Source organism: Xiphophorus hellerii, chromosome 1, assembly GCF_003331165.1.
Source record: "Xiphophorus hellerii strain 12219 chromosome 1, Xiphophorus_hellerii-4.1, whole genome shotgun sequence".
NCBI lineage: Eukaryota > Metazoa > Chordata > Actinopteri > Cyprinodontiformes > Poeciliidae > Xiphophorus > Xiphophorus hellerii.
This window is the reverse complement of record NC_045672.1, coordinates 17,643,419-17,668,737: the sequence shown is the minus strand read 5'-3', so window position 1 is coordinate 17,668,737 and position 25,319 is coordinate 17,643,419. Positions and strand designations below refer to the sequence as shown.

Genomic DNA, 25,319 nt, shown 5'->3' with positions numbered 1-25,319 from the left:
TATCATAGACTGAAGTTTAGTGGGGCAGCCAAGATGGATTAAGGTTTGCATAAAAGACGCTGAACAGACACAGTACTTTCAAATCTTAACAGAGGAGAAAAGCAGAGAAGAGTTGGAGAACTTAGATGACATTAAGTAGAAAAACAGCAGTGCAAATAATATTTTTTTCTAAACGTGAGAGATTGCACATCCAGAAGGACTCATTTTTTCACTGCATGTCTGATGTGGTAACAACAATAGTTTAATTCACCAAGATTAAACCAACAGGTTTGTAAACATTTCAACAAAATCTGTTCAGATGAAGTGCTCTGCGTCTTTCAAATGTTTTATCTTTATGTTTGTGCTTTACATTTTCTGAGTGATTGCTTCTTGATTGCTCATTTATGTCTCTATCTGCATTTTCTAGCATGTCTCTGTTCATTTTGAGATGGACTCTGCTTTTTGCATTAATGGTTGGAGCTGTCTACACCTGTACGCTGATGAATCACACCATATGGATTGAGAAGGAAAACTGTACCCAGTGTGTGGCAGTCAACACAACCATATGCAGTGGCTACTGCTACACGAGAGTGAGAATTGCCACAAACAGACTGTTTCTGTTTGGGTTTTTTTGCAAAAGTATTTTTTAAGTGTATTTGAAGTGTGGCTGTATGGTGGCAGCGTAGAGTGATTCTCCATTAAGGTTCTCCCCATAGGTGTTCTTCAGTGCACTGCGGTTGCACACACAAACAATTCCACCCATAATACAAATATCAGTTAAGTTATTTAGTTACTCTAAAAGAACTATTAGGTGTGAGCGTGTGTGTTTTTGATCTGTGTGTCTCTGTGCTGCTCTGTGTTTGACGAGTAGCCTGTCCAGGACGTGCCCCGGTTCTCACAATGACAGCAATAGATAGTCACCAGCCCCCTTATGATCTTCAGGGATAACCAAGGGTAGATGGTGGTTGGATGGATAATTAAAGTGGTGTTGCACATTCAAAGAATAGATTCTGAAATAATAGTCTTTTAAACATTTTTGAAGTTCTGGTCAAAAACTGCTCTGTTCCTCTCATCCTTTCTTCCTGTCCTCCAGGATACCAATCTGAAGGGCAGATTTGGCAGGGCTTTCCTGATTCAGCGGAGCTGTGTGCCCATCTCCCTTGTGTACCGGGCTGTTTTCATTCCTGGCTGTCCTCAGGATGTCAGCTCACAGTTGTATTATCCCGCGGCCCGCTGCTGCAGCTGCAGGCGCTGTGACACGCGCACGCACCACTGTGTCAAACCGAGACCGTACTCTTACGATCAGTGCTCTGTGGAACTTGGTGGTATGGAGAAACAGAATCTGAAATGTTTTGGAAACCTGACAACATGCTTGTAAAAGCAATGCACCTACATGTCAAATGGCAGTTAACCAGCTTAATGAGTAGTATTTGTACTAGATGGCTGTAACATTTTCTGTAGTTTGATTGGAAACTGATACATCAATGAACATGTGCTGCATCAATAAATTACATTGTGCATGCACATTAATAAATCATTTTAAATGGACATTCCAATTTCTGGACATTTTTATTGTATCATTTTGCTTCTGTTGGACTTCATGCTCACTGCACTCACAAAAACTTTAACACATTGTTAACTTTAGGAGGACAAAAATTTGCATAATTCATATGCACCATAGCAAAGGATTTCACTGCCCATGATCTATTTAGATACAGTGTGGGATGCATGTTTATTGAGATAAACCAAAAAGGTTACTAACCCTTCCAGTCCAAAATGAAGTTCAAGTTAAACCAACAGATTCACATTTATTAGTGTACTTAGACAAGGGGCAGTGAACATCCTGGACCGTTTGACAGTCCATCACAGGGCAGCACAAAGACATGGGACAGACAACCAGGTACACAAACATACTCATGGAGGGGCAAGGGCAGACTTGTTGGGTAGGGTTGGAACCAATGATAACTGCTTGCAGTTCCATTTTATAGTCATAGTTTCCGCTTAATTATTATACTAGTTAAATTACACAGTTTAATTTCGGTGTGACTGTTTTGCACTTGATTCAAAGAGTCACAAAAAGTAGAAGAAATTTGTGTCGTTTGAAGAAATGGTCTGTAGATGTGAATAGATTTAATAACTTAAATCTATTGTGACAAATATTAGCTAAATACCAACAAGTAGTTTTGGTTGAGTGATTGTTCCATGCACTTTTGGTAATATGTTTAGCAAAAATACAAAAAAACTGCAACAACAACAACAACAAAAAAACAACGTCCTGCAATATTGTTTGAACTCTAAACATCCGGTCTTGGAAGGTCCGGCTTTGGCGTTGGAGGGTGCAGTCTCTGCCTTGGAAGAAGCAGCCTTGACTTCATGCCTGAGTATCTTTTTGCACAGGAACTCTGTGCTCTTCTCAATTTTGTGTGCCATCTCCAAAGAAGTCTCGAGAGGCAATTTGATGATCCTTACAGTCTGAAAACACATATGCAGAGGTGGAGAGTTCCAGCCTGTAATCAGACAGATAGGGAAGAAGGGGTGTCTGTGTGTGGACAGGACTTGGGAACTTGTCTTTCTCATTTTTCTGGCATTTAACAAAAATATAATATCTAGTCATTTTAAATGACCTCAAAGAGGAAAAGTTTAGTGTGATCTGTTGCTATACAGTGAGAAAGAAATGTGTACGTGTTATGTGTATCTTTATAAAACTCATGTCTACGTCTAGTTTCAACCGTGAGTAGTATTTCGGTTGTTTATTATGTGGGTTTGTTTTAATCTGGATCAGGGAAACCAGTTACTATAAATTAAGTGAATTCTAACACAGTTGGACGGTGTATCGTCAGAAGGGAATTTTGCTGAGGTTACAAGCAACTCTGGCTCAGTTTCCTGGCTGTAGGGGATGTAGGCGTAGCTAGATGTGAAATTGATCCTAAATCCAGTGGGGCTATGTTTCCCTTCCCTTTATATAACCCTACTCATCTTTGCTCTCTTGCCTTGCTCCGTGTCTCTCAGGGACTCTCAGCCTTGTCTCCATCTGCGGCCTGCTTTGTCCCCCTGACCAATTTTTGCACTTGCCAAAAACAAGAAACCATGGCCCAGCAACAGCAGATTAGGTATGAACCTTCGCAGCATGATATTGAAAATGCATGTAGACACAAATATGACTTCATTATTTAAGATGAATAATTTATGTAAATAAAAAGTTCAGACCTTGATACGTGTAAGACTTTTGTCCATGTGTAGAATGTCAAGTTATTTTTGGATGACCGGGTTCCCAGAAGCATGGTTAAAATAAACCCTGACACAACCCATTGATACCACTTAAGAAGTGTAAAGAAAAATCTCCCCACTATCCATCTTTCTATTACTGCAAAATCGTTCAGTTCAGTATTAGAAGTTTGTCATTACCCTCCCTTATTCATTTGTAGAATCGACAGTGGAACAACAATGCAAGGTCTTATTACTGTAAACACCCTTTATGTTTTTGTACAGCTTACCTGCCAAACTAATCAATGGAGGGATTGCAGGCATGGTAGGAGTCACCTGTGTGTTTCCGATAGACCTGGCCAAGACCCGCCTGCAGAACCAGCGCAGTGGGCAGCAAATGTATAAGAACATGTAAGAAGTAACTGAAGAGAAAGACAGCCGTCTCTTTGTGTTGACCTGACATAAAAAGAAAACATCTGACAACCTTCACTGATCGGGTTCTCGTGTTTCATTCAGGATGGACTGCCTCATTAAAACTGTTAAGTCTGAAGGGTACTTTGGCATGTACAGAGGTGAGTATTAGTACACTTTGAATGAGACTTGTTGGAGCTACTTAGCTGAGGGGTTTTGTGTTAACATTAATAATGTGTTCCAAATTCACATAGGTTTCAAAACCAATTAATTGGCTTGTAGTTTAACCAAAACTTTCCAGTATCTACAGATGCCTTAAGAAAATGTTTTTTTTTTTCTCCTGTTTTGTGGGTCACGTAGAAGGAAAAAAATGAGAAAGAACAGCTGCATCTTAAAAATATATTTCAGTTTGTAATTAGTCCTTTCCTTGCCCAGGTGCTGCAGTAAATCTTACCTTGGTAACACCAGAGAAGGCCATAAAACTAGCTGCTAATGACTTTTTTCGCCACCAGTTGAGTAATGACATGTGAGTAGATAATAAAAACTACTTCAAATTTTTCTTTTTTTTCATTATTCTACAGTCTTGGGTTGTTTTAACCCTATGCAATTATCCTTAGTGGCAGGCTTACAGTTTTCAAAGAGATGCTGGCAGGATGTTGTGCAGGAATGTGCCAAGTCATCGTTACCACACCAATGGAGATGCTCAAGATCCAGCTGCAAGATGCAGGCAGGATAGGTAAAAAAATAAATCTGTGTCTTTGTGCAATCAGTTATGAATTACCTCTTTAAAATGTTACTCTCTTAAGACAAATATATTTTGCTTGCCATTTCTCCCAGTGGCTCAGCAGAGGGTAATGCCAAGTGTTGTAACTACACTGAAGATGGGGGGGACCAGTGCTGTTCTCAGTCGTTCCTACAACACCGCTACACCTCAGGTTATTCGAATGTCTGCCATAGAGATAACTAGGGAGCTGCTGAGGACTAAAGGGGTCGCAGGTTTATACAGGGGCCTTGGGGCCACACTGATGAGGTGACTGGAGTTTTCTGTGCATTTCTTTTGTTTTTATGCATTATTATAGTAATTCATTGGATTACTAACTTATTTTATTGCTTTCTTTTTTAGGGACATCCCATTCTCTGTTGTGTATTTTCCTCTTTTTGCCCATCTGCAACAGCTTGGTCAGCATTCATCAGAAGATCCATCTGTGCCTTTCTATTGGTCCTTTATGTCCGGATGTTTGGCTGGATCTGTTGCCGCTGTAGCTGTCAACCCTTGTGACGGTGAGATGCATGCAAAAAATGGCTGCATTTTTTGGGAAAGTAGCAAGCAATGATTAGATTTACAGACATTTTTGGATGATGCTTCACAGTGGTGAAGACGAGGTTGCAATCGCTCAAAAAAGGATCCAATGAGGAGACCTACAATGGAGTTGTGGACTGCATCAGGCACTTATTTCTTTATTAGTGTGCATTCTATAGCACATCCAAATTGGGATGAGTTACATTTTAATCCTGGCTTTTTCTTCCGATTGCAGAAAGATCCTGAGAAAAGAGGGTCCCAGAGCTTTCCTTAAAGGAGCCAGTTGCCGGGCGTTGGTCATTGCCCCACTCTTTGGCATTGTCCAGGTGGTGTACTGTGTCGGAGTGGGAGAGTTTCTGCTGGGGTACACTCCCTACAATATCTACTCTGCATAAACAATCTGTCACTGGATGTTTACGGACGTTTATTAAACTGCCAGTGCTATGCTCTGGGCAATAGACCCAGCTCTCTACAGCTGTCTAGACTCTTTATTCGTAGAGTTCTAGAGGTCAACGCTAAAGGGACCACAGATATTCTATTCAACATGCCTTTAGCTTGATTAACTATTATAGCTTAAGTCTTAAAAAGTCTAAAGTTGGTACTTCCTTGTCTATGTGCTTCAGTGGAGCTTACTGTTTCCCTCACTGAGGGACTATGTTGTCTGATGAATATTTTGCACAGACCTCTCCCCCCCTGTTTTAGATTTTAGCCTGTCCCCTAAATATACCCCCACGCCACTTGACCCTTACTGTAAGCCTAACCTGGATATTATATCAGCTTCAGTCTCTTGGGAATCATAGTTTGATGTCTTGGAGCAGTGCTTCGAAAGACCGCAGGCATAAAACTGAAACATGATTACATGTGCAGCTAAGGTCTGATGCTTGATACCGGTCTTTGTATATATTGTATATTTGTTTTTAAAGATGAGTAACTTTTTCATACAAGTGCCACAAGATAATTCTGTGATAGTGTCCTTTCAGTAACCTGACAAGGAGGGATGAGGAAAACAGGCTGTTTAAGGGGTCAAGGCGTGCAAAGAAATAAACATTTGGGCTGTCTGTTCACCAGATTACTTTTAATGGCTCTAAGGGGCTTTCGAATAGAAGCTTTTCCAAAATGTTTTCCTTTACTAAATCACACAGGAACATTTTTTGTTGTCTTAAGTTCAAGAAGAGTACTTTCACTGTGCACTGAGGACCTCAGCCTGAAAAGTTATGTTTATTTCATGTGCAGATATAATGTTTTATCATTAAATGTCAAAGATGAGAGCAGTGACTTATGTGTCCTGTATTTTTACTATTCAAAATCTGTGCAACTAAAAGTCAATCACATTTTTCAAGGTCAATAAGGAGATAAATAAAATGTCTACATGCCAACAAATTGTTATGAATCCAGTGTTTGTTTTCTACAGTAAAGCATTGCATAATATACAAGAGGCTAAATGTAGACTCCCTTTTTTCGGATGCAAGCCTGATAGGTGTTACACTAACCCTCTAAGCATGCACCACAAGCGTAGTTTAGTTTTTGGCAGTGAAAGTGCCCATGTTGCAGTGACGGGAAATTCTATCTTGGGTAATCCTACAGCCACGGATGCATTGCACACATAACTATCCCTTCAACCAAGTTTTCAGCTGTTCTCGAAACTCAAGTGCAGAGAGGTGAGCCATCGAAATGAAGAGGCAAGCTATGTTATTACAGGAGACGGTTCTGGTTTGGTCTTTAGCAGTTCATTGTATTTACTTACAAACGTCCCATTGGAATTCTGGAGGAACTGATTGGATCCAGAGCTAAGGCTGTTATCAGGACATCTGCTAGTCAAGCTGAAAGGAGAGAACTTGTTCCACTGAATGGTTGATCATTAACTGCAGCTATAGAGAGGATTACCTAATTATACATTCAAGAATCAATTCCCTTTAATATAATTTTGTATCAACAACAAAAATCATTACAAAGGTATAAATCGTTTGTCTTGGGACCCTTAATTGCATATATCATAGAAAAAATTGGCAGAATCTAATAAAAATGTAATCACAATGTAACATTTCAGTGTATTATATTTGGACTAATTCTTTTAAATTAAGAGTCAATTATTTAACAAACAGTAATCATGTAAATACATTTCAATGATTAACTTAAGGAAAGAAACATGAGCATAATGCAAACATACATGAAAATATGCCTACTTAAGGAGTAGTTATGTTTAACTAAATGAAGATTTAACTTTTGTCAAATTTTTATCAATGCATTTTCTATCAAATAGAACAATTCAAGAGTTTCCTGCATAATTTGGATTTCTTAATACCCGGGTTTGATGGGTATAATGCTAAAAACTATAAATATACTATATTATAAATATTTTTTAACAGACCTTTACAGAAAAATAGGTAGATACCTATAATGATGTATGGGTCACACAAAACCAGATTTTAAAGATTGTGAAACAAATTAGACAAACTAGCAGTGAGAAGACGCAAGAGATTGTGTAAAACTTTTATTAAACCTCAGACAACTGCATTCCTGAGAAGCCTGACATTTGACTAAAATGGATTACCAGACAATCATCTATGAGCTTGTGCATAGTTTTATTTTTAAAGGTTCACATTTTGTCACAACTCCAATTTTACACAGCGACAGCTTTTGGAGTGAATAGCAGTAAACACTGAAAGTCTGCTGAACCAAATGGCACTTTAGGGGCTCTCTTATGTGTTGCCTGAATCGTAAGAGTAAACACTGCCAACTGACAGCCTGCAGTAGTGTGTAAGCCTTTTAGTTCTTATATTTGACTCATTCTTTACAGAAATAACAAAAGCAAAACCCACAGTAGATCCGTGCTATTGACCAACAACAACAGGTGTATTTGACCTTAATCAACCAACTATAAGCAGATTATTCTGGGTGAGAAGACTTATTTGTGGGTATCAAAAAGGAAAGGTTTTAATTTTGAAACCTTAACCAGTTTAAATGAGGAAAGATTCAGGAGCACAACATATGAACCACTTCTCAAATAGAACCTAGTACTACTGTATTAGTAGTCCATCTCTACAAACGTATGCACACATTGCTACATTTATTTGCTCTTTAAACACATGATGCTTGCCATCAAACAAAGGCACATTAATAAGTTCTGTATGAGTTAATTCTCTTTCCGAATTGTTAAAACTGACATGACTTTGTCACTGTACATCTACACCAAACACAATTTGACATAGAACATGTTAAATAATAACTACCACATCTGCCACAAATAATTTACAACTAATAAAAAAAAAAAAAAAAAAGAAACATATTTACAAGTTGGAATCCTGACACTCAAATAACTGCGACAGCAGTTTCAGCGACTTAGTTCAACCCACATAAATGTAAACAATTTCACATTGGTCATGATTCCATCCAGTACTTGGTTTAATGAATTAGAAGGGACACATTGACTTTCTAAACATTTTTTTCGATGTTTTGGGAGAGGTATTTTTAAGGCACAAAAGAGATTATATTGAAATGAGATATAGATTTTAAACTGACAACGAAAGTTCTCAGTTAATCAGCTGGGACACTTTGTTCAACTTTCTGCGTAAAACATTTAGACAAAAAAGGAATTTTCATTCATTTTAAGCATCTCTATTCATAAGCTTTATGTTCTAAATATATTTCAGAAAAAGTAGTTTTATTCTGCTGTATATTTAGGGAGGACGATCACGTGAGTATTTTACCTGTATTTTTGGACGTAAGGTAAAATAACTTGAGTGTCTTTCTGAGTGTTAGGTTTCCTTCACAATGGACCAAGACTGTGGCTGGATCAAGACAAAACTGAACCTCCTGACTATTCCAACACAAACAACAAGACTGTGTCTTTGCAGTCTATGGATTTTCTCTATGCATATGGGTGTGAGGGGTATCTGCACCTCCAGGATATTTTGGACATTTAGTCTTCTGAGCTAATAGAAAACACTGAGAATTGAATTATATTACTTTGTTTCTGGATAAAAAAGATATCTGAGAAGATTACTGATTGACAAGATCTTGAAAGTTATATCAAGTGTTTTTTTTTGCTTCCATAAAAAAGATGCACGGTCTTTGTGTGTTAGGTTGTTTATTCTACAGCCGCTCAGAATGAAGAGCAGATCTGGCAAGAGGAGGGAGTATGACTCAATCTTGGGGTGTAAACCTGGTGCTTGTGTTGGATTGAGGTCTGATGACGTTCACACCATAAATAACTCAGCCTAGAGTTTATTTGCCACCACACCAAGACCACCTCCTCCGGTCTCGGTATGGTTGCCTTGGTCTGCAACCTAGTGCAATAGTTGTGTTCATATCTATAGAAACAAACCGCAACAAGAGGGAAAAGAACTGGAGGTTGTTTCAAATGAATTAAACATTTCAGGTGTGCAAATAACCATGAACACAAGGTCAGCCTGCCGAAATTAGCATAAATTAACAATATGTGATCAACTATTTTCTCACAGAGATCAGTGCACTAGCAATAATTGGTGTTGATTTTGCAGGGCATTAAGATCTCGTCAGAAAATGTCTAGCGCCACTTTTGTTTAGATCCGTTTATAAGTTTCAAATTCAGAGGAAAGGGTTGGCTTGAGCATCAATGGTTTCAATAAAGATTTTTTGAAAAACCAAATGAATTAAATTTACAATTTCTACAATTATTATATTAAGAGTTGTTTTGTTGAAGAAAATCTCCCATGTAAGCAGTACACAGAGTCTGTGTACAGTATGTGCCTCTGCCTTTTTTGAGGCACTACTAGTCAGGACTAGTCAGGGTCAGTTTTTTTTCTAAGGTTATGGTCTCACATAGCATGGCATTAGTGTGTTAGTATGTGTGTGCTTCTGTGTCACACATAAGCAAACTCAGCTGTTTTAACCTCAGACTGCACTCTAAGGCTCCAGTTTCCCACAGCTGAGGGGTCAGTGTCAAGATTGTGTGAAAAAGCACTGACACGGCGGTGACAGTATGTGGGTTAAAATTCCCAAATGGTTGAGAGAAAAAACTGTTTAAGAGATTGTCAGGTCAAAATAAACTGTCCTAACAGATGGTTACAAAAGCTATTATTCTATTTGGTTGTGCCTACAAATAATGATAATAATAATGATAATAATAATAGTAATAAAATATAAACAGATCAAAAGATGGAAGCAGAGCACCAAGGTGAAAACGAATTTCTGAAACTTATGGAAATGGCGAGCGTAGATTAAACATGGATCTCAGATAACCTCCCTGCTGTTGCGAATGGCACAGCACAGCACCATGCTGAAAATCATCCCAATGATCTGTGGAGCAGAGAGTAAAAATCTGGTCATTTCTGAAGCTTGTAAAACTATTTTTGCCATATCTTGTGTTGTGACTCACCATTACACCAGCGATGCCAATGCCCACATAACCAATGATGAAGAGTTTACTGTCGAAAAAGTCTTTGATTTTTGTCTCACAATCCTGCAGAGTACAGATAAGGGCATTAAAGTAGTGTTATGTTTTGACATTATTAGGATGCTATGCACTTAATCAGCAATCATTCATTAGTGACTGTGAAGCTGATGACACACCTTGTTTTCAGACTCGGGTTCAGCATCACAGGGGGTCGACTTGGTTCCACAACAGTTCAACTAAAAAAACAAGACGTAAAACACAAGAGAGACGCTTTCAAACTTCTAATCAAGTAATGACAACTTAACTTAAACACATGGTTATTTGAAAACTTACCACTTTCTGGTAGGACAAGATCATTGTGCTGTTGCTATTTTCAAGATAAGCTTCTGAGTAGAAGTTCTGCACATCTTTAATTATCTATATGAGAGAAGAGAAGAGTTACACATCTGGCAGGTTAAAAACCTCACAGAAATGACCAAGGCTGTAGAAAATTGTACCTTATCTTTATTCAAGAATCCAAACACCCCTGCTGCCACCTCAGCTCCAAAAATGATCAGCAAGCATGCAAAAAACTGAAAGAAAAAAAAAATCCTTAAATAAATGTAGTTTTTCTAACACAAACTTGTGATAAACAGTAATAATTATGGATTTGCACTCACTGAACCCAGCAGGCACTGAGACTCTCTAACAGCTCCACAACAACCAAAGAATCCAACAAGCATTATCAGACTGCCAGCACCAATTAGTATGTAGACACCTGCAAAGAGAGGAAAATAAGGAATAGTAATGCTAGAAACACATAAACAAGACTCTTAGTTTTGAAGAATAAAACCATTTCAACACCACTTTATTATATGAATGGTATATATCAATATACACTCACTGGCTATTTTAGTTAGGCACAAACAAGCAATGACATAGCATCAACTCAATGCCTGTAGACATGCGGTGAAGAAGACTTGCTGAAGCTCAAACCAAGCATCAGAATGAGGAAGAGAAAAATAGATTTAAAGTGTTCAAGCTTTTTCTTTTACTAAACATAAATATATATGAACAAATAATCTGACAATATATGGAAAAAAAATGTTTTTTTGCTAAATGCAAAAAACCCCAATTGCATAACCTACTGGTTATGTTATCCAGTAGGATTGTTTACATTTATTTAACTCAGTCTTCAAAAAATAAATGACTAAGATCAAAAATAATTTTCAGCTCATCGTCAATAGACTTTCAGTCTTAAATGACAACATTAAGAGCATAGGGTAAATACCACAGCTACAGCTACTTTTTTCATAAGTATGCATCAGTGAACTATTTGTGTTAACCAGCATCTTGTTTTTAGGCCAGAAATACACAAAAAAGTGCCAAGTGTTGAGTTAAGGCCTTCCAGTGACTTTGAATGTGGCATGATTAATCTGAGGATTTCAGAAACTGGCGATCTTCTGGGTTTTCTATACACACCCACCTCCCAGGTTTACATAAAATGTTTTGAAAAAGAGAAAATATAAAGTGTGCAGTGGTAAAAAGGCCTTGTTGATGTCAAAGGTCATGTGTGAATGGGGAAACTGATTCAGGGTCATAGAAAGGCAAGAGCAGCTTAAATATCTGGTTACAACCAAAGTATGTGGCCACCATCCAAACACATAAAATATTGTACTTTGATACAAATGGGCTATAGTAGAATACAGTGAATAATTCACTGTATTCCATTTGAACCCCTTTTTAAATCTATACCATGAAGAAATAAAAGGCATGTAAAGGCAAAAGTGGAGTCAACCTGGCACTACCACTACTAAAAAAATGGCTGTAGGTATACTTTTGTAAATGTATAATGAAAACCCGTTGAAAACGTTCATATTTTGATTTCTCTGAGAGATTGGTTTTAATCACCTGCAAACTTTATCTACATATTCAACAATCTTCCACCTCATTCATGTAGAATCTGCATTTACCAATATCAACAGCAGATGGCAGTATACAGCTAAGGATGTGAGCTAATGCTGTCAGTACTTCTATTTCCAAGATCCGAACCAGACTTTGAAGCTGTCATTTAATATTAATGTTGCTGCTCTCCAAGTTGCCTTTTTAGGATTTGTTCAATTGGAGCACTCTTTCCGTGTCTTTACATATATTATAATTTGTTGAAAGTTTAACCTGGGAGGTTTCCCTTTCATGCCATGATTTTGAAGGATCTACTATTTAAAATATATATATATATATACAGTATATGTATAAACATCATAGATATGTCTGTATGGAGAAACCTAACAAGATTAGTTTATAGTTAGAGTCTGTTGTGAGGCAAACAGAAAATAGGCTGATTCTTTTTTTGACTTCCTCTGTCTAATCAGAAATGATTCAGCCTTTTTCTCCACATACAGAAAAAAAACACAAAAGTAATTTAGCATTTTCACATTTTTAAAAATCAATTTTCATTGTAACTTTATGGCATGAAAAAAAAAGAAGAGTCCATGGGGAGTTTAACGGTGATGCAACGAGGAATGGCGACAGTTACACACTCACATCTGTACCGACGAGAACAGCCCACTCCCTGTCCAAACTGGGTTAAGCACTACAATCTAGGAAAACATAATCACAGCCATGCATCTTACACTGAATTGCTTAGACTTTTCTCTAGGGCACACCTTTACATTATCATAGGATTTTGTACAAACGTATTTTTCAATAAGCTGGAGTGGTCTACAACTAACAAATGTAAAGTATGAGTCAGGAAAAGAAGAATCTATTTTTTTAGACTGCTGAAATTACTGAGAGATTATGCAAAATGTAAATTAAAGTTGAGTTCTTTTTTCTAATCTATAACTACCCTAAACAAGCCATATACGTCTCTATTACTTTTTGTACTTCTTTTATTACATTTCTGTCTTCATTTCTTACTTCCTCCAGCTTTGCTTCAAAGATTTTTTTCCATGGGTATTTTACAGTGGCTGTTCTGCCGTCTGTCTCCTTCTTTCCGTCTGGGCAGAGACAACTTGAAAGGTGGTGTGCAGGCCTGTGGTTTCCCTCATGGATTCTCAGTCAGTGTGTGTAGCACTCTCTCTCTCCTTGGTTACACACTCTTCTTTTGCATAAAAGTTTAATATTCTAAAATCTTGGAAAGCATGTTGGTGCATGGAAAAAACAGACAGTGATGACCAACAAAAAAAAGAAAACTTATTTGGAAAGTTGTAGGTGTGATTTGATGAGTTGAGTGTGGAATGATGCAATAGAAAGCCTGGCGAAAGAATTTATCCAATTAGCTTCTCCACACTTTGACATGTTGCAACCACAAATGTCAATCCTTAAGAATTTTATGTGGCAGAAACACATAACAGTGGATAAAAGAACATGAATAAATTCAAGGCCGGAGGAAAGTAATTGCCCCTTTGTCTTATGTTTTCTTTTATTTACAAATAAAAATATGAAGAATCTCTTATAGCTGCAAAAGTTTAAATGTACTTTTGCAGCTATAACAAAAGTGTTATAGCTGCAAAAGTGTGATATTTTTACAGATTTTTTTAGTATCAAATCTAAACTGTTTGGTTATCCCAGATTTTCAACAAGACTTACATCTGGACTCTGGATGTGGGATGTTTTAGCATATGAATATGCTTCATAACCATTCCATTTTTTTATCTGGCTATATGTTTAGGAACATTGTCTTGATGAAAGGGTAACTTCCACCACATTCTCAATTCTTTTGCAGTCCCTACCAAGTTTTCTTCCAGAATTGTCCTGTATTTAAATGCAGTTTTTTACCCATCACCTCTGATAAGCTTCCCCACAGCATGACACTGCCACTACCAAGTTTCATCTTGGACATGGTGTGTTAAGGGCCATGGGTGATCTTAGCTTTCTGTCACGCTGAAGTTTGCATAAAGGCCAAAAAGTTTACATTTTGGACTCATCTGACCACACTTTACTGTATTTCATACATGGAAAGTGGCAAATTTTGAAGAAAACTTTTTTTGACTCGCTTTCAAGAGAGCCTATCTTTACCTCCATCTATAACAAAAGTGATAACTGTAGAATACATGGGTCATAGTTGTCCTGCAAACAGATTCTCCCACCTCAGCAACTGATCTCTGTAGTGCCATCTGGCCATTTCTCTGACTAACGCTCTGGTTGTCTGGCGTCTCAGTTTATGTAGGGACCATATTTTGGACGTTTCAGTTGTGAGATACTTTTTCCTTTTTTAGATGATTAATTTATCAGTGCCCTGTGAGATGCTCACACTTTGAGGTATTCTATTATAACCTAACTCTGGTATGTTCTTTAGTGTTAATTGAACTTGACTTTATTTACTGGGATCAGAATACAGGGAGGTATATTTTCAGATAAAAAAAAAATTAAAAAAAGAAATGAAAGAAAATATGCCTCAAAAATGAAAGGGGTATCAGCACATTTTTCCAGGAGACTGAATATATTTTAATATAGCAGATACCAAAATATTTTTACATTTTTGGTAAAAACAAACTATAAACACAGCAAACCGAGTGAGAACGAGTCAAAGTGTACCAGAGATGATTTATAACATTAGAGTGACACTAAAAAAATAATTGTTGTATATTTTTTAATACATTACCCTATAATACAAGGTGTCTATAAGCTAAGGTTTAGTCTGGCACTCACCAAGGAAAAAGGTATCTGGAGCCCTACTGCCACTAAGAAGAGAAACAGTCTCTGGGTCAAAACGCAGCCAAAGTCCCACTGCCAGAACAAATGATCCCATTAACTGAAAGACAAAAGGAGACACAAAGACATCTATTGCAGCTGCACAAAAAGATTGACACAGAATCATGCTAAAGATAATATCTAAATGTGTTGTATTAAATTTTAAATATATCCTCATTAAAAGAAACACTGGCTTTCCAAGTGTTCTTTAATCATTTCCTGTATATTAACACATTGTGTTTTGGTAGCACACTTGAAATTAATGTTAAAAACTAATTGCCATTCATAAATAAACGGGTTTGTATTCATGTAAAGCACATCCATGAGTATACATGTTATTTTTGTATCATTAGCCCTGCAAAGTCCTTTTTTCCTACTTCTCTTAAAATTGTTTTTTCACTAGTCCACTTGGTCTAGTCATTATATTTTATAGGAACAGAGTTATGACTGCATGGAGAGTAGGCGAGCACAGGTTACAGGTAATAAGGTATACCAAAAGCCAGTTTTAAAACCTCCAACATTTTCCACCACACCTTTCCCAGATTTTAAACTCTAAATTAAGATGCCAGGGAAAGTCCCGAGGTGACCAGAGTTTATACCGAAAGAATCATAGAGTAACAGTGCACTCTTGACTGCTTGTTGCCGCACACTGCTCGTCAGCTGGCCCAAACGGAGGCTTTGTTTTATTCTGCATTTTGTCTCAATTCTATTATTAAAGTGCTAATAGGAATAAACACATCAATAATTCATGTTTTCATGTTTTAAAGAGCAATTAGCTTACATTATTCATATTAGCATACATATTTATGCAAATTCTATGCTATTCTGAAACTATGGTATTTTATTCTTGCTGTGAGACTCTATGAGCTCATGTCCAAGTGAGAGTTGTAATTTGTTGAAATATAATTGAGTATGGGGTAAATCTGGTTTATGTAGATACAAAAGAAAGTAAATAAATAAATAAGTAAGAAGGGTATTTTTTTCACTGACCCCAGGTTCTTCATAAAAATACAGCGAAATTAAGATGTTCATAATCTGTAAAGCACAAACTGTTCAACTTTTGTTAGCCATGCTATTTGCATTTGATAATAAATAAGACCACAAACATCCAGCAACAAAAACACTCAACCATTTTTATGTTTAAGATATGTACCAATTCTTTGAACACCGAGAACATGTCATATCAATGAAACAATCAACTACATAGATTGCATTATGAAAAAAATAGAACTACTAAATTAAAATAATATTTTAAACATGGAAAAAGACTAATTTAAATCAGGTTGTCAAACTTTTAAAAATTAAAAAGTATTTTTAAAAACTCTTACTAACAGTCCAGTTAGTAAGAGTTTTTAAAAATACTTTTTAAAGCATTTTTTATGTGCATCACAGAATGGCTTCAGACACTACAAAACTCCAGCCCTGATTTTGTTATGCTTATTTTGTGTTGAGTTCAAGAGCATCTGAATCATAGACCTGATTCCTTTTTGAAGAAGTGTGTTTAGTGAAAGATCCTTTAAATAAACAGGGACCAGCCCAAGTGGAATCCTGAGACACCAAACTCCAAAAACAGTAATCTCCAGTTTCCTGTATAGAGAAGATGATCTCTTTGGTGTCTCACCAGAAGCCAAGAACAGACCATCCAGTTTACCTAGAAATGTATCTTATATTTTCCTTCATCAAATTCTCCATCGGATACTGTTCACTCCAGTGTGACTGATTGGAAATGTACTTGCAGTACATTATCCAATTGTCAAAGAATGTTTTCATCAATCTGGGAATTTTTCAGCAGCATTTCTGACAGATCAAAATTGTGAGGTCGTAGTAACGACTTAACCAATGTACCCAGAGGATAATTCAGTCTAAAAAAGCCTTCAAGCTAAATGTCCTAACAACACGCTGCCTTTTTTTGTGCACAGAGAGATAACTTGCTTAGAAAATTACTATAAATGGAGAGTATTCAGAAGTGGCTCTCACATGATAAGTCTGTGTCCCAGATACAGAATTTAGGTAAACCACTGTTTGTGTGATGGCTTGCTTGGCAGTCTTCCAGCTCTGTTAATATATTTAGGAGAAACAAAGTCAAGAAAAACTCTACCAAATTTATTTTACTTTGAAATCTCTTGTTTACTCAGTGTAATCTATCTTGGTTGGGTCCTGCAATTTAAGTTGTCTTTGTTTTGTCTCGTGTCTTTCATCTTTTGCTGTCTACAATTCTTTCCCTGCTGCTAGTCCAAACCCACAGGTTATATATCACAGCATTTTTCTGAAGTAAAGCCAGTAGCTTAGTTGTAAAGCATCAGAATAGGACAGGTGTTGGGAAGCCGGTCCTCCCAAACTGAGGATTTAGTGTCATGCAGGGTGATGTATGAGTACGCTGAGCTCTTGGGGCTTCAGGATTATCAGGTCCAAAGTGATAAAGCACAGTGAAGCAAAGACTGAGGATCTGTAGATTTACTGAGCATGTTGGATTAGTCTACAGATAGACTCTGGTTTGCACAATAATACCTGATATTGATGAAGTGTTCCAAAGATATTGTAGGTTGTTGTGTTTTTATTTAGGGGAAGTGGTTGGTGTATGCTTGGTGAAAACACTGAACACAAGCTGATGTAATTGCAATTATTGTTAAAAGCTTTTTCCAACAGCCAGAGAAGTGATTTACTAAAAGCATCCCCAACTCTGGCACTCAGGAGCCCGAGGATCCCAGAGGTCCCATTAACACCCGATCTGCCATCAGGCCTCCCTGCTCCACCCCACTTTGACCTCGCGTACCCCTCCCACCCAACCCCTGACAACACCACGGATCCCCCTTCATCCACCCCACCTCACTTCAGCCCTTCCCTTCCTATCTCCCCAGAGGACAAAGACCCACTGTCTCGCTCTCTGACTGCACGCTTTAGTGCACAATGGGAATGAAAGAGAAAGACACAATGAAAGAGAATATATGAAAATGGAAGGGAAGATAGAAAAAAACAGAATCATTACAGAGCCCATCATCCTTTTTGTTTTTTTTCTTTGCCTGCAGACACAAGCATCTTTCTGTACCAAAACGCCATTGTATGTCGAAATATTACAAGGTGGAGATAGAAATGTCTCTGTCGAAGCTTTATTGAAGTTTTCTTCATGATTTAAAGAACTGGTTATAATGTGGCAGCTAGAGATTGTTTTGTTGTGAGGGGAATTTCCATGAGAACATGGGTGGGGGTTGAGACAGGACTGTGGTCTTGGTCAGAAACAATCTGTGGCACAAAGTCTGGAAAAAAAAAAGAAACAAGCTTTACTGTATATTAAAGCAACATGACTGTAAACATCTTTTCGAAATCTAGCAGTAATTAGTGAGCAATTTAAGCTTGTCAAAAATAGTCCTGTCTCACGCATGTCTGGGGAAGCCAACACAGCGGCATATTAAAAAATGATGGACAGATGGAGAATGTAAATAGAGGAGATAATTATGGGGGTGGGAGTAAATCCAATTGTACCCGATGACAGACACAGGGCAAAGGCTCACACTGGTTTCCACCATGTAGCCGTGCCTGTTTGGAGGGCTGCGTTGGTCTTCAGCAATAATTATAACGTCAGTGAGTGCACACTGTCACTATTGTGACAGCATGAACTGCAATCAGCAAACAGAACATAATTTCAGAATGAAAAACAGCAGGAGAGTCAAATGTTCTAGCATAAACATTTTTAGCTGTTTATTAACTTGGTGCCAGGTTTAACTTTGTACCGTTCTGAATCAAACGGGAAGTGGATAAGTTCAAAATGTCCTATTACACTTTTTTCAATGATTGAGACTTCAGTTGTGTTCGAAATAAGTGTGTTGAAAAAAAAGCAAGTGACACTAAAAAAACTATAGGCAGCTTTTATTTCCACACATGCAAACGCACTGTGTACATTTATCAAAAGCAAACATAAAAAAAAAATCGATTTTGTTATCATTTAACAGCAAATGAAGAAACTGCTTCCGACACCTGTAAACAGGTATTCCTACTCAGTAACTATGTAGCACAATTCCTCTGTTAAAATAGAATACAGGGTTCAGACAGGCCTCTCCATAATGTTAATTTTATTAGTCAAGAACCAAGACACTTCCTGGTGTATTTGGGGTCGCTATCTTGTTTAAATACTAATTTCAACTGCATTTTATATTCAGCATTAGGCAACTTAGCCTCTTGAGATGTATTTATACATTAGAACAATATCAGAGTTGTGATTGTTGGTATAGCATAAAATCTGAGACCACAGAATGAGAAACATCCCCACAGCAAGAGATCTGAGCCTGCTGTCATTTTATGTTTTTCCCCCTCGAGTAAACCTTTACTCAGATTTCCTTGGTGGAATGAATTTTAACCAAAAGGTACAATGCTTCCTTTGACCTTAAGGTATTCTGGCCAGAATGATGTAAAATCAACTTTTTTGAGCTTTACATCATACTATAAAGTTATCCCCTCATCAAAAACATACAAGGAGTGTTGCTTTGATTGTTTTCATGCACGTTTGTCAGAGTGAATGGGTGAATGTGACTCTAGTGTAAAGCGCTTGTGGTCAAAATGACTGGAAAAACTATGTAAGTTCAATCCATTCACCACTCAGCTCCATCAGACTAGTGGCAGCACTAATTAGCAAACACCATGGAAGCTCAAGTCTCCTAAGAATGGTTGTAAATGGCATAATGGAGCATTGTTGTGAAGATATGCTTATATATACAGTACAGACCAAAAGTTTGGACACACCTTCTAATTCAATGGGTTTTCTTTATTTTCATGACTATTTATAAGGCAAGAAATCCCACTTATTAACCTGACAGGGCACACCTATGAAGTGAAAACCATTTCAGGTGACTACCTCTTGAAGCTCATCAAGAAAATGCAGAGTGTGTGCAAAGCAGTAATCGCAGCAAAAGGTTGCTACTTTGAAGAAACTAGAATATAAGGGGTATTTTCAGTTGTTTTACATTTTTTTGTTTAGTGCATATTTCCACGTGTTATTCATAGTGTTGATGCCTTCAGTGTGAATCTACAATGTCAATAGTCATGAAAATAAAGGAAACTCATTGAATTAAAAGGTATGTCCAAACTTTTGGTCTGTACAGTATATATATATATATATATATATATATATATATATATATATATATATAGTTTGGACACAACTGTGTGTCCAAACTTTTGGTCTGTACTCAGTTCAGACCAAAAGTTTGGACACACTTTCTCATTGAATTCAATGAGAAAGTGTATCCAAACTTTTGGTCTGTACTGTATATATATATATATATAAAAAATTCCCTTCTCACCCACCGCGGGTGGTTCTTATCCTCTGAGCTCGGGTCCTCTACCAGAGGCCTGGGAGCTTGAGGGTTCTGCGCAGTATCTTGGCTGTGCCAAGGACTGCACATTTCTGGACTGAGATGTCTGATGTTGTTCCTGGGATCTGTTGTAGCCATTGGTCCAGTTTGGGGGTGACTGCCCCGAGGGCCCCGATGACCACAGGCACCACTGTGGTCTTCACCTTCCAGGCCCTCTCCAGTTCTTCCCTGAGGCCCTGGTATTTCTCTAGTTTCTCGTGCTCCTTTTTCCTGATGTTGCAGTCGCTTGGTATTGCTACATCTATCACAACGGCTTTCCTCTGTTGTTTATCCACTACGACAATGTCTGGTTGGTTCGCCATTACCATTTTGTCTGTCTGGATCTGGAAGTCCCACAGGATCTTAGCTCTGGCGTTCTCCGCCACCTTTGGGGGTGTTTCCCACTTTGATCTCGGGGTTTCCAGTCCATATTCTGCACAGATGTTTCTGTACACTATGCCTGCAACTTGGTTATGTCGTTCCATGTACGCTTTCCCTGCCAGTATCTTGCACCCTGCTGTTATGTGCTGGACTGTCTCAGGGGCCTCCTTGCACAACCTACACCTTGGGTCTTGTCTGGTGTGGTATATCTGGGCCTCTATTGCTCTGGTGTTTAGGGCCTGTTCCTGGGCGGCCAGGATGAGGGCCTCTGTGCTGTCCTTGAGTCCAGCTTTTTCCAGCCATTGGTAGGATTTACTGATATCAGCCACTTGGGTTATTTGCTGGTGGTACATATATATATATATATATATATATATATATATATATATATATATATATATATATATAATAAAAAAACAGTTGACATTCACATTAGAAAACATACTGAAGATTTACTGTGGGTTAATTCAGAGAAAGCTTTTTCTACAGCTTTTGAGCATAATGAACAGATGAGATGTTGTCCTTGACTTGTTAACCACACAGGTTTAATATTTGACTAAAGGAATCAATAAAAAGGTTAGCACTCATAGCAAGGGGGTAAAACCAAAGAAGTCCAACTAGAAAACAGATCTGGTTTGTTTTGCAATTTTTATCGCCACTCTTAAGAGAAATCTTACAGCAACACAGTAGTGTGATTTTTAAAAGGTCACAATAGCAATGTTAGAGGTTCTGTGAAGGTAATCATTAACCATACACTGTCGACCTTCACCTCGGATTTGCCCTTGTTTTGAATGTTTGACAGCTTTCTGAATAACAACTTGTTTGACTTTTACTTTACACGAGCTCTCACAAAGTTTGAGGAAAAAAAACAATTTCCCTTCAACTCGCATCACAAACATCTTATCACCTCCACAACCAGAAACAGTATAGCTGTAGCTAAATGGGGGCACTGTACATGCTTCGATCATGTGTGGGTGGGAAAATGTAAACTAAGTGAAAACAGAAAAGGTTATTTTAGATGATTTAGATAAATGCAGATATTTATTGTATTCCCAGTTTTCTTCAGTCATCCAAGTTCCTTATGATAAACATAAAAATTATGCCGACTCCGACTTTTCTGCACAATAAAGATTTTAAAGGTGTAGTTGCAAATTTTCAATGTGAGTTTCTTTTACAAAGTTTTACAAAAGGTTCATATCTTATTTGCAGCAGATACTGTTCTTGATTTCACAAATCAGGATTATTAGGCCTCCTAGGCTGAAGCCAACAGGAGACGGGTCAATACCAAATTTGACTTTGTTGCCTTGGTGATGATGATTAACACAGAAATTGGAGGAAGGATATGATGTTCCACCAGGGGTCGTCTTGTGTGAAACACAAAATATTCGTGGAACACGTAAATTATTTTTCCCCCTAAAAATCAATAACCTATCCATCCATTCAAACTCCAAACTCCGTCTGTCTCAGTTTTGGGAAAGATACTTCACTTGCCTTGCCAGCTGGTGATGGTCAGAGGGCCTGGTTGCACCAGTGCATGGCAGCCTCGCCTCTGCCAGACTGCCCCAGGGCAGTTGTGGCTAACTTACCACCATCACACCATCAGCCAGCAAAACAAAACTAAACAAACAAATAAAAAAACATTTGCCACCCTTGTTAGCCTCCAAGGCAAACACAAAACCGTTGTCTGGAGGTACTTTCCTTACAAGGCGTACGGAATGAAAAAATTAAAATGCCATTCGATACCACATGCTAGCTGTAACAACTGTAGGACACTGATGTTTGAAAACAACATAAAAATGTCTGCAGAGCTCCCGTATAAAATAATGACCTTTCCAGGCGACATAAGCTAAAGAACAGAATATTGTGCAGAATTACAATTAAAGAAGTTGTGCAGAGCTGAAGCTGGAAACATGTGCATGGACCGCATTCTTGTTTATACTATAAAACCTATGTTTAGTATGCGCCAGATCCATGTTTGAATTAATCTAAGAATAGAGTTATGCTTTATTTTGTCTCTTTGTAGTCAAATTCACTGCAAAGAAAAACAATTCTTTATATATTTTTGAGGAAGCTAACTTCAAAAGTGCTAATTGAGGTGCTAATGTCATAGTAATTTTTACGTCCTGATAACATGGATTAAGCTATAAATTACAATTTGCCCACTTTTGGGAAACAGTACAAATTATCTTGTTGAAAAACAGTCTTTTTATTTTTTTAAGAATATTCTGCCAACAATATTGAAAAAGTTAATGTCAATGGTCAATCACTAGTAATATTAAATAAAACACAACACGCCGCTATGGAATGTAACTCTGTTCTCATCAAACTGATCTGTTTTATTTGTATCTGGGTCAAATTCCGGCCAACTGTCCGTGTTTTCTCTGTGAGCGCACAAACACCCACATGAATATCCCTCTCAATCTCCTATTGACCTTCTTTTTCCCCCTCTCTCCTTCACTGTTCTTATCCCCTTGAATTTGTATTGCTATGAATCCTACTTTTTACATCTGACTGCAGTTCATTTTCTATTTCTCCCAGACTGATGCCTACGTCCACACTCGGACATGATAAGCCAAAGATAGCTCTGCGTGGCGATAAGAGAAGTCAGTGGACCCTAAAGACTGCTGAATTCATGAATCTGACAGGTGCTGCTGCAGCTTAGCAGCGCTGAATCATCCCATTGAAATTATGCTATTGTCCTTTTGTCACAATGGATTCATTCAGAGTGCATTCAGCCCTTCAACCACTCAGCAGATGCACACGAGAAGACCTCTCCACACAAACATACACAAAAAGACATATCTTCATCAGGAAGAAATGTGCAAACAGCAGTATACACAAACATCACTAAACATAAAAAAGGAAGTGTTTGCAGCAACACCCTTCATGCATTTTTCCACTGGTGTTTTGACGATTTATGTTTGGTGATGAGTTCAGATTCAAGTCAGGACTCTAGACAGGCAAATTCTGAAAAATAATAGAGTCCACTAAGCAGAAACATATTGATGTAAATAAAACATTATGTTATGTTTTATTTACATTACTACTTTACCTGAATCTACTTTTGGTAGATTTAGGTGAAGTAGAAGTACCACTCATTTCTTCTGATTCGAGTCTACTCTGCATCCCCAGAGTCAAAACAAAACATGGTGAAGTATAGAAGCAGCAGTTTATAAGCTCCTCTAATCTGGAACAAACTTACCAACATCCTCTGGAAAAATGTAAAAATGCTGAAACCTTTAAATTAATGCCACAATTTATTTGTTCAGAGTTGCCTTAGATTCATGTAAAGAGAAACAGACTAATTCTAGTCTGTATTGCAGCTCCCCATTTCGTGTCTTTTACTTGTAAAATTTTGTCTATTATACGTTTTTAACATTTAAAACACTGAATTTTTTTAATGCTGAAATGTGATATGAATGCACTTCAATGCAGGACATTATTAACGACAGACTGAAAATGTTAATATCTCTTTATTTAAGAAACACACCTGTTTCTGATAACTTAATTAAGTGCGCCCTCCACCTGAGAGCCCAAGAACTGTTGTTTCCAAAACATTTAAAAGAGCAAGTGTTGCGGTTTACACCGTCACTTCATCAGAGCTTCGCGGAGTTTGTTAATGAAGCAACGTGGCGCGGAAGCCCAGCAGTTTGTTTTCCATGCACTGTCAGTCTCTCTCTCCCCCTCTCTGGCTTTTCATTCAGCCTTCCTTTCAAAAACACGCTTCCCGGGGAAAAGGAGGGCGTTTTTTTTTTCTTTTCCTCTGTGGAAAATCTGATTTGTGCCCGGTGAGCCAAAACCAAAAAAAAAACTCTAGACTGTCACCCTTTCTGCGCCGCGCAGGGCAATTTCACAACGCATAAGCTTGGCGAAGCCAAAACTCTTGACTATCGGATGCTTATGGGGAGTACCTACTATTCTGCACTGTTGCACTTGCTCAACTCGCATCTCTTTCATCCCGCAGTACAGCAAATGTGCGATAGGCACTCACCCAGAATATAAAGTTGAAGACGAACAAAAGGTACTTCACACATTTCATTCCTCCTTCTACCTTCCCCATGTCGGCTGGATGTTGGTATTTGTCCGTGTAAAATGCTCACACTGATTAACAAACTCACAAGCTAACGGTCTAACAGAAAGCACTTAGAAGCGCGCTCTCTCTCTCTCTTCCTCTCTCGTACACTTACGCAGTACGCACACACACACACACGCACACAACACCGCAGGAGCCGCTTAATCTTTCCAGACCGCCCCTTTCAATACAGCCGAGGGTGGCTCAGGGGGGTTGAAGCTACTCGATGGAGACGTTGTTGTTGGTTGCTCAAGAGAGATATTTTCCATAAAAAGTATTGCTTATACATAGCCTCATATGTTCCAACCTCCCTTTGATTCAAAGTTTCTAACCGTCTGTAGGCTAAGCCAAAGTGAATTGCAGAAACTCATTTCACAACGTTGTTTCTGTTCTGTTTTTACATCACTACCGTCACCATGTAAAAGTGACAGTAAACCGTTAATATGTAATAAAGATTAACCATTAAACACCCAGTATTTTTTTAAGATTGGAAGGTTAACTACAAGAAGGAAATATAAACACAGAAGTGTAAGCATTCAGGTCAGTTTTGGTTGTTTCTAAATGTGCTATGCAACTAAA

At 37.9% G+C, this 25,319-nt stretch overlaps 3 protein-coding genes across 3 annotated transcripts; 2 read left to right on the top strand and 1 right to left on the bottom strand.

Annotated features, from left to right (window-relative positions):
- The first annotated feature begins 383 nt into the window (after positions 1 to 383).
- LOC116722142 (follitropin subunit beta-like) lies at positions 384 to 1,517 on the top strand. Its single transcript, XM_032566323.1, has 2 exons — positions 384 to 569; positions 1,073 to 1,517. The coding sequence occupies exons 1-2, from the start codon at positions 384 to 386 to the stop codon at positions 1,355 to 1,357; spliced, it is 471 nt and encodes a 156-aa protein (XP_032422214.1). The 3' UTR covers positions 1,358 to 1,517.
- Positions 1,518 to 2,961: 1,444 nt separating this feature from the next.
- Positions 2,962 to 6,274, top strand: LOC116721993 (mitochondrial glutamate carrier 1-like). The gene is made up of 9 exons (XM_032566071.1): positions 2,962 to 3,089; positions 3,469 to 3,594; positions 3,700 to 3,755; positions 4,030 to 4,120; positions 4,212 to 4,330; positions 4,432 to 4,624; positions 4,718 to 4,875; positions 4,965 to 5,040; positions 5,130 to 6,274. Exons 1-9 carry the CDS (start codon positions 3,067 to 3,069, stop codon positions 5,287 to 5,289), a joined length of 1,002 nt encoding a protein of 333 aa, XP_032421962.1. The 5' UTR covers positions 2,962 to 3,066; the 3' UTR covers positions 5,290 to 6,274.
- A 1,096-nt stretch (positions 6,275 to 7,370) lies between these two features.
- On the bottom strand, positions 7,371 to 24,852 carry LOC116722087 (tetraspanin-2-like). Its single transcript, XM_032566219.1, has 8 exons — positions 24,660 to 24,852; positions 14,901 to 15,003; positions 10,928 to 11,025; positions 10,766 to 10,840; positions 10,602 to 10,685; positions 10,445 to 10,504; positions 10,251 to 10,334; positions 7,371 to 10,171 (listed from the first exon to the last, which is right to left on the bottom strand). Exons 1-8 carry the CDS (start codon positions 24,726 to 24,728, stop codon positions 10,106 to 10,108), a joined length of 639 nt encoding a protein of 212 aa, XP_032422110.1. The 5' UTR covers positions 24,729 to 24,852; the 3' UTR covers positions 7,371 to 10,105.
- Positions 24,853 to 25,319: the final 467 nt, after the last annotated feature.

Bases quoted from the DNA above. Each gene is read 5' to 3' on its own strand.
- LOC116722142 (XM_032566323.1), top strand. From the start codon at position 384: ATGTCTCTATCTGCATTTTCTAGCATGTCTCTGTTCATTTTGAGATGG. The intron at 570-1,072 runs GTGAGAATTGCC...CCTGTCCTCCAG, and splicing joins GTGGCTACTGCTACACGAGA to GATACCAATCTGAAGGGCAG.
- LOC116721993 (XM_032566071.1), top strand. From the start codon at position 3,067: ATGGCCCAGCAACAGCAGATTAG. The intron at 4,121-4,211 runs GTGAGTAGATAA...AATTATCCTTAG, and splicing joins CACCAGTTGAGTAATGACAT to TGGCAGGCTTACAGTTTTCA. The intron at 5,041-5,129 runs GCACTTATTTCT...TTCCGATTGCAG, and splicing joins GGAGTTGTGGACTGCATCAG to AAAGATCCTGAGAAAAGAGG.
- LOC116722087 (XM_032566219.1), bottom strand. From the start codon at position 24,728: ATGGGGAAGGTAGAAGGAGGAATGAAATGTGTGAAGTACCTTTTGTTC. The intron at 10,686-10,765 runs GTACAATTTTCT...TCTCTCATATAG, and splicing joins GATTCTTGAATAAAGATAAG to ATAATTAAAGATGTGCAGAA. The intron at 10,172-10,250 runs GTGAGTCACAAC...TCTGCTCCACAG, and splicing joins TTGGCATCGCTGGTGTAATG to ATCATTGGGATGATTTTCAG.